General features: G+C 41.9%; 1 protein-coding gene across 5 annotated transcripts in view; it reads left to right on the plus strand.

Moving 5' to 3' along the window:
* Positions 1–14,211, plus strand: part of Aqp9 (aquaporin 9) — a 52,301-nt gene that overhangs the window by 32,250 nt on the left and 5,840 nt on the right. For all 5 annotated transcript variants that reach the window (XM_028865626.2, XM_028865642.2, XM_037207356.1 and 2 more), the window contains 2 exons: positions 2,272–2,390; positions 13,835–14,052. In XM_028865626.2, the coding sequence (XP_028721459.1) occupies positions 2,272–2,390; positions 13,835–14,052 (337 nt within the window). The remainder of the gene's footprint in view (positions 1–2,271; positions 2,391–13,834; positions 14,053–14,211) is intronic.

The following is a 14,211-nucleotide window of genomic DNA, read 5'->3' on the forward strand; positions in this document are numbered from 1 at the left end:
ACCTCTCTAGACCCCAAGATACAAATCTTAAAATGGGAGGGTACAACTTTTGAGAGCCGAATTTTGGGTCCACCCCACACTACAATATGAGCATAGGCGAAATGCCAGTGAGCTCTCTGCTGCTTTCTCTGACTTGACTACAAAAGAGATCATGCCTGATCACGAAAACTGTGGCCCAGGAAATATTGAGAGTAGGAATCTGAGAATATGCCATTAAGGAAGAAGCACAGCTGAGAAACAGGCTGGGTCTCTGCCCCTTCTAGAGAACAGCCAGGGTATCTATCTGCTCAGGAGCTATCCTCAGGAAAATGTGGTCCTGGTGATCACAGACCTAGGGCTGAGCTAAGACTGTGACGGTTTTAGTCTGTGATTTAAATAAATTGGGAATGAAGCATGGTAGCACACTCCCATAATCCTAGCACCTGTGAGGAAGGATGGATGATTGGGAATTCAAAGTCATTCTCAGCTACGAAGCAAATTCAAGGCCAGTCTCAGTGACTTGAAACCTTGTCTCAGAAGAAATAATAAGTAAATAAAGAAGTCATCAGACATTGTAGGGCCCAGTTTTCTTCTCTGGAAAACAAGGGACTCCCCAAGTCCTTAAGGCTAAGGAATCCTAGATTCTGTGGCGCCAGCTGTTAAAATAGTTCTTTGCCTACAACCCAAGATGAGTCTCAGAGCATTCTGGGAGGAAAACTGAAGACATGGATCATTCAAATCCTAGGGAAACATGTTATACAAAGAGACCTCTCCCCACAGTCTCTCTCTGAGAATTAAACGTCTAAGGAAGATTCAAGGTCTGACCAGAAATTCAGGGTTCCAGCAGCAAAGCGTAGGGTAGATGTTGCCAGTATCGGCCGCAGCCAGTTTCCCGGCTCTGAGGGCTCTCCAGGTCATCCACAGCATCTTCATTATCCAGGTACACCTTCAAGTTCTGAAGTAAAGTTTTAGGGACACTAGAGAGCGTTCTAGGAGCTATGACTTCCACTTAGTTAAAGTCACGCTTTGATTTTAGATTCATCTTGGAAATTCCAAGAATTCCACCCACACCCCCAAAAGAAGGTTGGTCCCAAAGACTCCACTGACTAAGAATTGGGTCCAAGTTTAGAGATGTTCTATTTTGACTTCTGTGGCTGTGATAAAAACACTCTGACCAAAAGTAATTTAGAAGAGGAGAGGGTTTATTTCAGCTTCCAGGTCATGGTCTATCATGGAAGGAAGTCAAAGCAGGAACTCAAACAGGAGCTTGAAGCAGACAACATGGAGGGATGGTGCTGGCTTATAAGCTCAGGCATACACTGTAGCATGAATCTTAAAAGTTCTTATTAATAAAATCAAACCTAAGCCAGGATTGGGGTGAACGCTGGAAGATCAGAGAGACAGAACAGGCCACAGTCACCTCACCTCGCCAGTTCCTCAGTGGATCCTGTTTCCTCAGACTGGAAGCCTCTGAGTCCTCATCCAGAATGAATCTCAGCTGAACTGCTGCTCCAAAGCCTGAAACCTTAACCAGCTAAAAGCTTCTAGTTTCTGGTCTCCACGCCTTATATATCTTTCTGTTTTTGCCATCACTCCCTGGGATTAAAGGCTCACTTCTTGGGATTAAAGGCGTGTATCACCATGCCTAGCTGTTTCCAATGTGGCCTTGAACTCACAGAGATCCAGAGGGATTTCTCCTTCTGGAGTGCTAGGATTAAAGGTGTGAGTGCCACCATTTTCTAGCCTTTGTATCTAGTGACTGTTCTGTCTCTGACCCCAGATTAGTTTATTAGGGTGCACAATATTTTGGGGAACACAATACCACCACAATACACAGCTTTGGGGGCCGGGCGGTGGTGGCGCACGCCTTTAATCCCAGCACTTGGGAGGCAGAGCCAGGTGGATCTCTGAGTTCGAGGCCAGCCTGGGCTACCAAGTGAGTTCCAGGAAAGGCCCAAAGCTATACAGAGAAACCCTGTCTCAAAAAAACCAAAAAAAAAAATAATAATAATAAAATAAAAAAAAAATACACAGCTTTGTTATACAGCCTAGAACCACCTCCTTGAAGAGTGGCTCCACCCACCGTGGGATGGACCCATCTTCATCAGTTAAGAAGCAAGACAAACCCTCATATACATATCCACAGGCCAACCTAGTCAGGGCAATCTCCTAGTTGAGAATCCCTTCTCAGGTTACCCTAGGCTATGCCACAGTTTAATGAAAGCCAACTAGAACAGCCTCTCTCGGCCCTTTCCAGAAAACACTAATGTCACTGAGCTCTGTCTTCCATAGATGGACTCATGGCCTTTGCTGATGGACAATTGCTCATCGTGGGAGAAAACGCAACAGCGTTCATTTTTGCAACCTACCCAGCTCCATTCATATCCCTGCCAAATGCCTTTGTAGACCAAGTAAGTGGAGAATCAACAAGGACCTGCTTTTGGTGGAAAGACATGACAGAAAGTGGGGACGGGGATGGGGTGTGTGTTGGAACATTGTATGCCTGTCAAAAGGAAGGATTGCATTTCCAAGTCAGAGGTCCTTATACGAACTGAGCTTTCTTGACAATGATTTGCCCTTGAAGATGCTGATGCCATTAGAAGAGTTCTCAGCTTCCTTTTCAATACACATAGTTGCTTCCTATTAGTTGAGACCAAGACAAAGAGTGGCTGCATGGACCAGAGGCAAATGAGGCCCATTTCACTTCTAGTGTCTCTTTTGTGCTAAGGGTGATAGCTACAAGAGATGGCATCTCTATCTACCTCCAAAGACTGTGAAATATGGTGGTGAGCATGGGGTGTCATGAATCTGCCCTATCCCTCCATGAGGCCTAGGTTTATCTGACTCTCAAGGGAGATAAATGTCTCAACTAGATTGATATTTGAAGTAGCTTCTGCTGGATGTGGTGGCACACATTTATAATCCCAGCATTTGGGAGACAGAGGCACCACAAGTTTTAGGCCAGACTGGTCCACATAAGGAGCTTTGGGTCAGCCAGGGCTGCCCAGTGAGACCCTATCATGAAGGGCCACAGCTGTATTGGTTGGTTTGTGAAAAAATCCCCATACTCTCACCATTTTCTTTTCCGTTTTGATCACAAAGTAAAGCAGAACACAAATGTTTATTGATAGCTCCCTGGGTGCTCAGCAAAAATGTCTGGGGTTTGAAGAACTTGTAACTGAATGTGAGCTGCAAAATTCCAAGATCCAGAGTCTGAGTCCTCAAACTGAAATAACGTTCCGGTCCCCAATGCTGTGAGTGGCTTCAGGGAATTGCACGACTTTTCTTAAGTTTCTAATTATAAGAGCACTGGCTGCTCTTAACAGAGGACCTATGTGATTGCTCATAACTATCTGCAACTCCAGGTTCAGGTGATCTGATGCTATTCTGGACTCCACAAGCACTGCATGCATGTAGCACACATATATTTATGCAAACACACATACACATAAAATAAAATAAATATATCATTTTTTTTAACTTGTACCATGTGGATAAATATTAGCCTTTGTCAAGTTCATTGTAAGAGTTAAAAAATAACATGAGAAAAATGTGTTGTGGGCAGTGTCTGTGGAGAAATATAGAATGTAGTTGAACAGAATGACCACAGAAGAACAAGGAGACAGGCAAATGTGATGAGTATGCCTGTAATCCCAGCACACCCTCTCCTAAATTATTTTTAAAAGAACATTCTAAACAATTAATAGTAAAGGAGGCTATAGCATCACATTAGTAACTTGGAGAAGGGAACCTCTAGGTCCTAGGACTAGAGGAAGAATTTTAGTGAGAAAGACACAGAGCAGTGAAGCCGCCTGAAGAAGGAATGTTGTTGCCATGGGTGATAATGTATATATGGTAAGCAAGTGAAGTCATGGAGTTTTAGGTTTGTTTCCAGGTGTCCCACATCCAGGGCCATGCTTCTGTGAAGGGAAGCCAAAGGTCCTCTATATCATACAGGCAGTGAGTAGAAGTCAGGGACCCTGGGTCTGGATAAGGTTTGGGGACAGGGTGTGGGGGAAGGACATGAGAGAGTCCAGGAGCCCAAGGGCCATCAAGGGGGAAAACAGAACAGATTTGACGAGCACAGTCCCTTATCCTCCAGAGAAGCTTGATGGGAGCACAAGTACATAATAGGTGATAAAACTGTTTCTTGAGGCCTGATTCCGTATTTGTTATTCTTTAAGACTCATTTTTGACTGGTGCCGGTGGCTGTGTCAGAGGAGCAGCAGGGGCAATTGAAGTTCAAGGTGTCAGCCCACCTGGAGGAAACTCTCTGATGGGTCAGTCTTGGTTAGGCAAGGCCCTGAGACCACAGACCCCAGAATGTCTTTTGCTTGTGCTGTGTCTTTACATGTTTGCCGCTGCTAATCTTTCTCTGGTATCTGGCATGGTGTGAATGGGTGTGGGGAGATCCCCATTGCCTGTAATGTAGTGTGTTTATCTCATGGAAACATCCTGTTCTATTGGACATTTTTTACCTGTGGATTTTTATGAAGATTATCTCTTCCTAAGCTGTACTGTCTAAATGATGATAATAATGTTAGTTTAAATAGAGTTTAGATGATTAGAAATATAAACAAGGAAGTGTCACACTGCTACAATGCATGAGTTTCTATTGAGGAGCCATATAGACTGTTGCTTAGGTTAATAATTAAGAAAAACAGTTGAGTCCCAATTAGCCCAGCTAGCTTAAATTCTTATAACATTAATGTTGGGAGATGTGTTCACAGGTTTTGGAGTGCATCACAGCTGAAACAAAGCTTTGAAAATAACTTAAAATTAGACTAAGATGTTTTTATCAAATAGGCTTCAGGTGAAATATCCAAGAAGATAGTCTAAAGTTTTAGAAAGGCACATAGCTGAATGTGGAACTCTTTAAGGTCAGGGAACAAAAACAAAGCAGCCCAGTTATTACTAGCTGACACACTTTTCATGCTGTGATTGGTTGATGACCAAAGGTGATGATTAATTCCTTGTACCCATTCTTGCTTTTAATCTCCTAATATAAAAAAACTATTGGTGAGTGGCTATGCACCCCAAAGATTTAAACTAAAACTGATTGATTTTTTTTCATATATAAAAGTTTAGGTTTGTAATTCCTTTAAGATTCCTTATAAGATTACCTTTCTAGAGAAGTAATAAAGTAATTGGTCCTTTCTTTGTAAGAGCAAAACTGCAGCTAGCCAGTAAAAGACCTATTGAGAAAAATACTATGCTTGCCCACACAGCTAATCTATAGAAAGTTGCTTGGGTATGAGTGTATGTGGGTTCTTGGGATAATTTGTTTTTCACCTGTAATACATAAAATATTTAATCATGTAAGGGAGATGGAAAACATGTTTCTACCTGCATTCATTGTAATCATTCATTTGAAAACCAAAATGTAACCACATTGTAATTTTTATTTTACCTATAAGAAGGTATATAAGATGTAAGGGAAGGAATAGAGATAGAGTTAAAACGGGCTAGAAGAAAAATATCAAGAATGACAGAGTTAAAAATAAGTTAGAAGGAAAACATCAGGAATGAGAGAGTTAGAAGGAAAACATCAGGAATGAGAGAGGGAGAGTTGTGGGATAGCAGGGAAGAGTCCTCCAGGTAGGCAGCTACCACCCCCAACACTCATTGGACTCTGTAACCTGAAAGACCCCCCCCACCACCCAAACCCACCAAATCGATCATGCTCCCCCTAGACAACCATCCCCCACAAAATCAGCAGCCCCTAGAGACACAAGCACCACCTGCACCATTTGGAGGAAGAAGTGAGTAACTAGTCTCCCAGCTGAACTGCCCCAGTCCCTAGGGCCTACATCCTAGAACACATCTATTGATATAACCAACCATCTTATTAAATAAGAAACAACCAATGTAAAAGAGAAAGCCGAGAGGTCAGAGCTCAGAGCTAAAATCTCACCCTTCTGCCTGCGGTGTCCCAGCTTCCCGAAAGAGACCTATTTCCTGTCTGTTCGTCTATTTATAGTATTTTGTTCTGCCTTCTCATTGGTTGTAAACCCAAACACGTGACTGCCTCGTCACTGTCTGAATGTACAGCCCCCTAGGTCTTAAAGGCATATGTCTCCAATGCTGGCTGTATCCCTGAACACACAGAGATCTATGGGATTAAAGGCGTGTGCCACCACTCTTGCTATGGCTCTAATAGCTCTGACCCCCGGGCAACTTTATTTATTAACATACAATCAAAATCACATTTCAGTACAATTAGATTACCACCACACACATCCTATGACCTGCCCTCTCATCTCAGCTCCAGCAGCCAACAAGTAGGTAAGAGTCCGGCAGGCAGGCAGCGCCACCACTGCTGCCACCCATGGACCCTGTAACCTGCAAGACCCACTTAACTACCCAAGCCCACTGAGGCCATCATCCTCCCCCTGGCCAACCATCCTCAGCAAAGTCAGCAGCCGCTAGAGGCACAAGCACCACCTACACCCAAGGTGTAGAAGAGCGGCCTCCCTGTGAACAGTCCTCTCCAGCAACATCAGCAGATCCTGTAGGCACAAACCCCACCCACGCCATTTGGAAGAACAAGCACAGGCAAAATCTATACTAGTTGGAAGAACAGACCCCATAGGCACAGGCACAACCCACACCAGGTGGAAAAACAGAGCTCATAGGCACAAGTAAAGCTCACACCAGCCAGAAGAACTCATTGATATACTGGATCTAGGCACCCAAACCCCCACAAACCTCAACTGAGACAACTCTGCTTGACCTGACAACCAGCCAATCACCAGAACTCTTGGATATTCAGGGCAAAAGACCATAAAGAAAACAGACAATAGAGAAACAAAAGACAAATCCAACAAAGACATCACAAGAATCAAAACCTGCACCTATAGTTATCCCAAACCCAGATGGGTAAACAGCAGTGTAAGAATACATTCAATGATGTAAAGAGCAATATAGTACCACCAGAACTTAGTAATTCTATAACAGCTAGATTAGAACATCCCAATGCAGATGAAAAGAAAATGACCTTAAAAATAGCTTTATGAAGATTACAGAGCCCCTTAAAGAGGAAATGAAAAATTCTATTAATGAAATAGAGGAAAGACAAACAAAAGTTGAAAGAAATCAGTAAATCCCTTAAAGAAAGCCAAGAAAAAATAATCAAACTGGTGAAAGAAATAGTTCAAGACTTGAAAATTGAAATAGAGTCAAAGAAAATACAAACCAAGGGAATGCTGAAAAAGGAAAATCTGGGTAAATGAACAAGAAGTGCAGGTGTAAGCATAACCAACAGAATACAAGAGATGGAAGAGAGAATTTCAGACATTGAAGATATGATAGAGAAAATAGATTCATTGGTCAAAGAAAATGTTAACTCCAACAAATTCTTAACACAAAACAACCAGGAAATCTGGGATATCATGAAAAGACCAAACCTAAGAATAATAGGGGTAGTAGTAGTAGAAGAAGAAAAAGAAGAAGAAGAAGAAGAAGAAGAAGAAGAAGAAGAAGAAGAAGAAGAAGAAGAAGAAGAAGAAGAATTCCAGCTCAAAGGCACAGAAAATATATTCAACAAAATCATAGAAGAAAACTTTCCCAACTTAAAGAAAGACACGCCTGTGAAGATACATGAAGCTTACAGAACACCAAATAGACTGGACCAAAAAACAAAGTCCCTTTGCCACATAATAATTAAAGACACCAAACATATAGAATAAAGAAAGAATGTTAAGAACTGCAAATGAAAAAGGCCAAGTAACATATAAAAGCAGACATATCAGAATTACATCCAATTTTCAATGGAGACTCTGAAGTCAGAAGGTCCTGGACAGACATTTTGAAGACACTAGGAGACCACGAATGCCAGCCCAGACTACTATATGCAGCAAAACTTTCAATCACCATAGACACAGAAAACAAAATATTCTAAGACAGAACTATATTTAAACAATACCTATCCACAAATCCAGGCCTACAGAAAGTACTAGGAAGAAAAACTCCAACCCAAGAAAGTTTGCTGCACCCACAAAAACACAGACATAGATAATCTCACACCAGCAAATCCCAAAGAAGGGAAACACACACAATACCACAAAACCAAAAAATAACAGGAATTAACAATCACTGGTCATTAATATCCCTTCATATTAATGACCTCAATTCGCCTACAAAAAGGCACAGGCTAACAGAATGGATATGAAAGCAGGACCCATCCTTCTGCTGCATACAAGAAACACACCTTCTCTTCAAAGACAAGCATTATCTCAGAGTAAAGGGCTGGGAAAAGATTTTCCAATCAAACGGACCAAAGAAAGAAGCAGGTGTAGCTATGCTAATCTCTACAAAATAGACTTCACACTAAAGTCCGTCAAAAGAGATGGAGAAGGCCGTTTCATGTTCATCACAGGAAAAAATCCATCAAGATGAGTCTTAATTCTGAACATTTATGCCCCAAATATAAGGGCATCCACATTTGTAAAAGAAACATTACTAAAGCTTGAATCACATCTAAGTCCACACACTAATAGTGGGAGACTTCAACACCCCATTCTCACTGATGGACGGGTCTGTCAGACAGAAACTTAACCGAGAAACAAGGGAGCCAACAGCTGTTATGACTCAAATGGACTTAACAAACATCTATAGAACATTTCACCCAAACACAAAAGAATATACCGTCTTCTCAGCACCTCACGGAACCTTCTCTAAAACTGACCACATACTTGGTCATAAAACAAATCTCAACAGATTAAAAAAAAATTGAAATAACCCTAAGATCTAAATAAGATTTAAATAAGATTTAGATCTTATCATATCACCATGGCTTAAAGTTAGAATTCAACAACAACACAAATTGCAGGAAGCCTACAAACTCATGGAAACTGAACAATACTCATATGAATCACCACTGAGTCAAGAAAGAAATAAAGAAATTAAAGACTTCCAAGAATTAGCTAAGTGGTGGCGGCACATGACTTTAATCCCAGCACTCGGAAGGCAGAGGCAAGTGGATCTCTGTGAGTTTGAGGCCAGCCTGGGCTACAGAGTGAGTTCCAGGAAAGGCACAAAGCTACACAGAGAAACCCTATCTCGGAAAAAACAAAACAAAACAAAAAAACAAAAACAAACAACAACAAAAACAAAGACTTCCAAGAATTCAATGAAAATGAATGCACAACATACCCAAACTTATGGGACACCATGAAAGCAGTGCTAAGAGGAAAGTTCATAGCACCAAGTGCCTACATAAAGAATTTGGAGAAATTTCACACTAGTGACTTAACAGCACACCTGAAAGCTCTAGAACAAAAAGAAGCAAACTCACCCAGGAGGAGTAGACAAGAAAATAATCAAACTGAGGGCTGAAATCAATAAAATAGTAACAAAGAACATTACAAAGAATCAATGAAACAAAGAGTTGGTTCTTTGAGAAAATCAACAAAATAGACAAACTATTATCCAAACTAACCAAAAGATAGAGAGAGAATATCCAAATTAACAAAATCAGAAAGGAAAAGGAGGATGTAACAACAGACACTGAGGGAATCCAGAGAATCATTAGGTCATACTTCAAAATCCTGTGCTCCACAAAATTTGAAAATCTAAAAGAAAAGGACAATTTTCTGGATAGGTACCACATACCAAAATTAAATCAAAACCAGATAAACTATTTAAATAGACCTATAAACCCTAAGGAAATAGAAGCAATTATTAAAAGTCTCCCAACCAAAAAATGCCCAAGGCAAGATGGTTTCAGAACAGAATTATACCAGAATTTCAAAGAAGAACTAATACCAATACTCCTCAAATTGTTCCACACAATAGAAACAGAAGGAACATTGCCAAATTCTTTTTATGATGCTACAGTTACCCTGATACCCAAACCACACAAAGATGCCACAAAGAAAGAGAATTACAGACCAATCTCCCTCATGAACATTGATGCAAAAATACTCAATAAAATTCTGGCAAATCGAATCCAAGAACACATCACAAAAATCATCCACCATGATCAAGTAGGCTTCACCCCAGAGATGCAGGGGTGGTTCAACATATGAAAATTTTTCATTGTAATACACAATATAAACAAAGTAAAAGAAAAAAAAACACAAGATCATCTCATTAGATGCTGAAAAAGCCTTTGACAAAATACAACACCCCTTCATGTTTATAAAGCTCTTGGAGAGATCACAGATACAAGGAACATTACTAAACATAATAAAAGCAATATACAGCAAGCCCACAGCCGACATCAAATAAAATTGGAGAGGATCTCAAAGTGATTCCACTAAAATCAGGAACAAGACAAGGCTGTACACTCTCTCCATACCTATTCAGTATAGTACTCAAAGTTCTAGCTAGAGCAATAAGATAACAAAAGGAGATCAAAGGGATATAAATTGGAAAGGGAGAAGTCAAACTTTTGCTATTTGCAGATGATATGATAGTATACAAAAATGACCCCAAAAATTCTACTAGGGAACTACTATTGTTGATAAACACCTTCAGTAATGAGGCAGGATACAAGATTCACTACCCCCCCCCCCAAAATCAGTAGCCCTCCTATATACAAATTATAAATGAGCTGAGAAAGAAATCAAGGTAACATCACCCTTTACAATAGCCACAAATAACATAAAATATCTTGGGGTAACTCTAACCAAACAAATGAAAGACCTGTATAACAAGAACTTTAAGTCTTTGAAGAAAGAAACTGAAGAAGATAACAGAAAGTGGAATGCTCCCCTATGCTTGTGGATAGGTAGGATCAACATAGTAAAAATGGCAATTTTATCAAAAGCAATCTACAGATTCAATGCAATACCCAACAAATCCCAACACACTTCTTCACAGACCTCAAAAGAACAATACTCAACTTCATATAGAACAAAAAACCCAGGATAGCCAAAACAATCCTGTACCATAAAGGAACCTCCAGAGGCATCACCATCCCTGACTTTAATCTCTACTACAGAGCTATAGTAATAAAAACAGCTTGGTATTGGCATAAAACAGACATGTGGATCAATGGAATCAAATTGAAGACAGTGACATTAATCCACATATCTACAAACATCTGATTTTTGACAAAGAAGCCAAAACTGTACAATGGAAAAAAAAAAGGAAGTATCTTCAACAAATGGTGCTGGCATAACTGGATGTTGACATGCAGAAGATTGCAAATAGTTTCAAATCTATCGCCCTGCACAAAACTCAAGTCCAAGTGGATCAAAGACCTAAACATAAACCTAGTTACACTGAACCTAATAGAACAGAGAGAGGACAGCCTAGGTCTCTTGGCAATCTCCTCCTTAGATTTCTTCTTTCCTTCCTTCCTTGGCAGGCTTCCCATCACTGAACACCCAAGAATGTGTATTAATGAATGACTGAGTCTATAAATTAGTGAGATTATAATTATGCTAAGTTATATCCCATAAAAAGAAGACTTCAAGAAATTTGGCCCACACTAAGTAAAGACCTTGTCTCCCAGGAACAGGAGTCACTGAAGGTAGTTGTTGGAGGTCAGTCTGATGACCTCTAAATGGTAGACTATAGCAACTGTGGGAATGATAAACTCTGGATGGTGGGCAGCTTGGGACACATTACCTATCAGGGTCTTCCCATCTCTGATACTAGATGAACTGATTGGAAACAGAAGTTTAACAAGTAGGGGGAACTGGAGCTGTCTGAAGAGAAGGGGGTCACAGGAGGGTTGTTTAGGCAGCAGTATGCAAATAGGTATGAGGGGAGAAGGTACAGAGCACGTTGCTGAAGGCAGGATGTGGTCCAGATTTGGGGTCCTTACATCTCTGATATTGGCTACTGTACAGAGTGAGATGAACAAAATTAATCTTTCTAGCTCCAAAGCACCAGGAGTCTATTGCTGCAGCCCCAACTGGATGCACTCGGACAGTGGGAATTGTTAAGCATGCAGCGCCCACGAAAACCCAGAGCAGTTAGCCATTTATCTGCCGAGTCACCAAGGCAACTGGGGTACCTTTGGGGATGGGCAACACCTTCAGAGTTTCTTGAAGCTGACTCACCTCTCCATCCAGCCAAATGTATCTTCTAAGGAAGACTGGAATCAAGCAGAGCTCTGGAAGGACATTCACAGAACTCTCCCGTGAATGTGGACCTATCCCACTACAGGCAAGAGAGGAAGAATGCTGACCTCCCGGGCTTGGACTCGCACTGGCACTGGCCTGTCCCTTGTTCTTTCTGCCCAGGGGCTTGTTCTCCCAGTTCCTCTGAGGATCTGAGGAACAAAGTTGACCTCCGGTCCCATAGACTTTGGTGCCACAATTCATCCTTCTCCACTGAGTCCTGGAGTGACACTCTCCTGCTTCTCCCAGACACATCCCTCTTCCATTCCCTCACTGGTCCCAGAGGCATCCCTGACATAGCACCCCAAATGACAAGAGAGCAACCCAAGCCTCTCTAGAAACTCTGCACTCTACTTGGGAGACCTAGTTGGGCTTCCTGCTGCTGACCTCCTGTTTGTCCTCGTACAAGTAACTCAGAGCTTTTTGGGGTCCTGGCTTAGCCTCCCGGTAAATGGCATACACTTGAGAGTGTTAACGTTTTTATATGTCACTCACTATTACTTTTTGTGTGTATTTTTTAAAAAAGTGCATTTGTAATATTTAATTTCTCAATGTTATAAGCATTTAAATGTTACCATGTAGTTTAATGTTTTTAGTTCTTTTTTTTTTCAAAAAAAAATTTGATGTGTATTTAGTGTGTATGTGTGTATGCACTCATGTGCATGCCATAACACACATACAGAAGCCAGAGCACAACTTTTGGGTGCTGGCTCTGTCCTTCAACCAGGTGGGCTCAGAGGTTGAACTTAAGCTTGGCAGCAAACAGCCTTATCCACTGAGCCATCCCACTTGGTGCTGTTGATGGGTCTTAGTGTCTCTAGAGTAAGTCGTGGGATAGACACCCTGTAACACAGTTCTCTTAGCCATTATTGATGTTTGCTTAAATGGCTTCCGGTTTCCAGTACGACAAACCATGCTTAAGTAAATGTATATATTTTAAAGTAATTTTCCATAGTTTAGATTATGTCTATGATGTGAGTTTGGCCTATCGAATTGCATGCCTGAGCTTGGGTTTTTAAATGTACATTGGTAAGTCATTGCGGGATTTCCTTTCAAGAGTCTAGCATGTGTTAAGTTGCACTAGAGGACCCCGGGAGCAGGGGTTTTCTCTAACTTTGCTCCCATTGGCATTTCTTTTGTTTGCAATGCGGGTTTTCCCACTCATTTCACCAGCCTGATTCTCCCGATGAGAAGCGTCTGTCCATCCCCTTCGTGTGTTCATCTATTGCTCTCTTGCCTGCTGTCTTTACATCCGGTCTGAGCCAGCCCTCCTTCACTTTCTGATCTTGCCACTTGCCCCTCATTTGCCCTGACTAGCAGCATAGCAGGCAGTGTGATAGTTGAGGACCAGTCTCCTCCGGAGCTGGACCAACTGTGTGACTTTTAGCAGGCAACCAGTCTGCAGTGGGTGACTCTGTGAGCATCTGCTTCTAGCATGTCTACGGAAGAGCCACTCATGTCCCTTGTGTCAGCTGCCACTAGTGTCATTTTTTAAAGATTGATTTACTTTAGGTGGATGTGTTTTGCCTCTATATCTGTGCACTAGGTGCTTGTAGGGCCTGTGGAAGTCAGAAGAGGGCATCGGATTCCCGGGAACTGCAGTTACAGCTGAGCTTCTGTGTAGGTGCCGAGAACTGAACCCATGTCCTCTGCAAGTGCTCTCAACTGTGCTGGCTCTCGGTGTCATCCCCGGTTGTTTGAATGTCTTCACAGAAGGGCTGGCTTTGGGTGAGCAGGTGCACAGAACAGTCTGAGCTCTGAAACCCTTTCTCCTGCTCCAGGTGCTGTCTACCATGTTCCTCCTTCTGATTGTCTTCGCCATTTTTGACTCTAGAAACATGGGGGTCCCCAAAGGCCTAGAGCCTGTTATCATTGGCCTCCTGATCATTGCCCTTTCTTGTTCTCTGGGCCTCAACACCGGCTGCGCCATGAACCCAGCTCGAGACCTGAGCCCCAGGCTCTTCACCGCTCTGGCAGGATGGGGGTTTGAGGTCTTCACGTAAGTACCAATGGTAGGAAGGAGAGGAAAAGGGTGACTGCCATGCTTGAGTAGAGAGGACTGAGCCCTGACTCGGAGATGCAGGAGGAGCATGTGGACCAGAGAGCAGAGGCTATGGGCACTCTGGTTAAACACGAACCATTTCTATTCTATAATTTG

This window comes from Peromyscus leucopus, chromosome 7, assembly GCF_004664715.2.
Source record: "Peromyscus leucopus breed LL Stock chromosome 7, UCI_PerLeu_2.1, whole genome shotgun sequence".
NCBI classification, from domain to species: Eukaryota; Metazoa; Chordata; class Mammalia; order Rodentia; family Cricetidae; genus Peromyscus; species Peromyscus leucopus.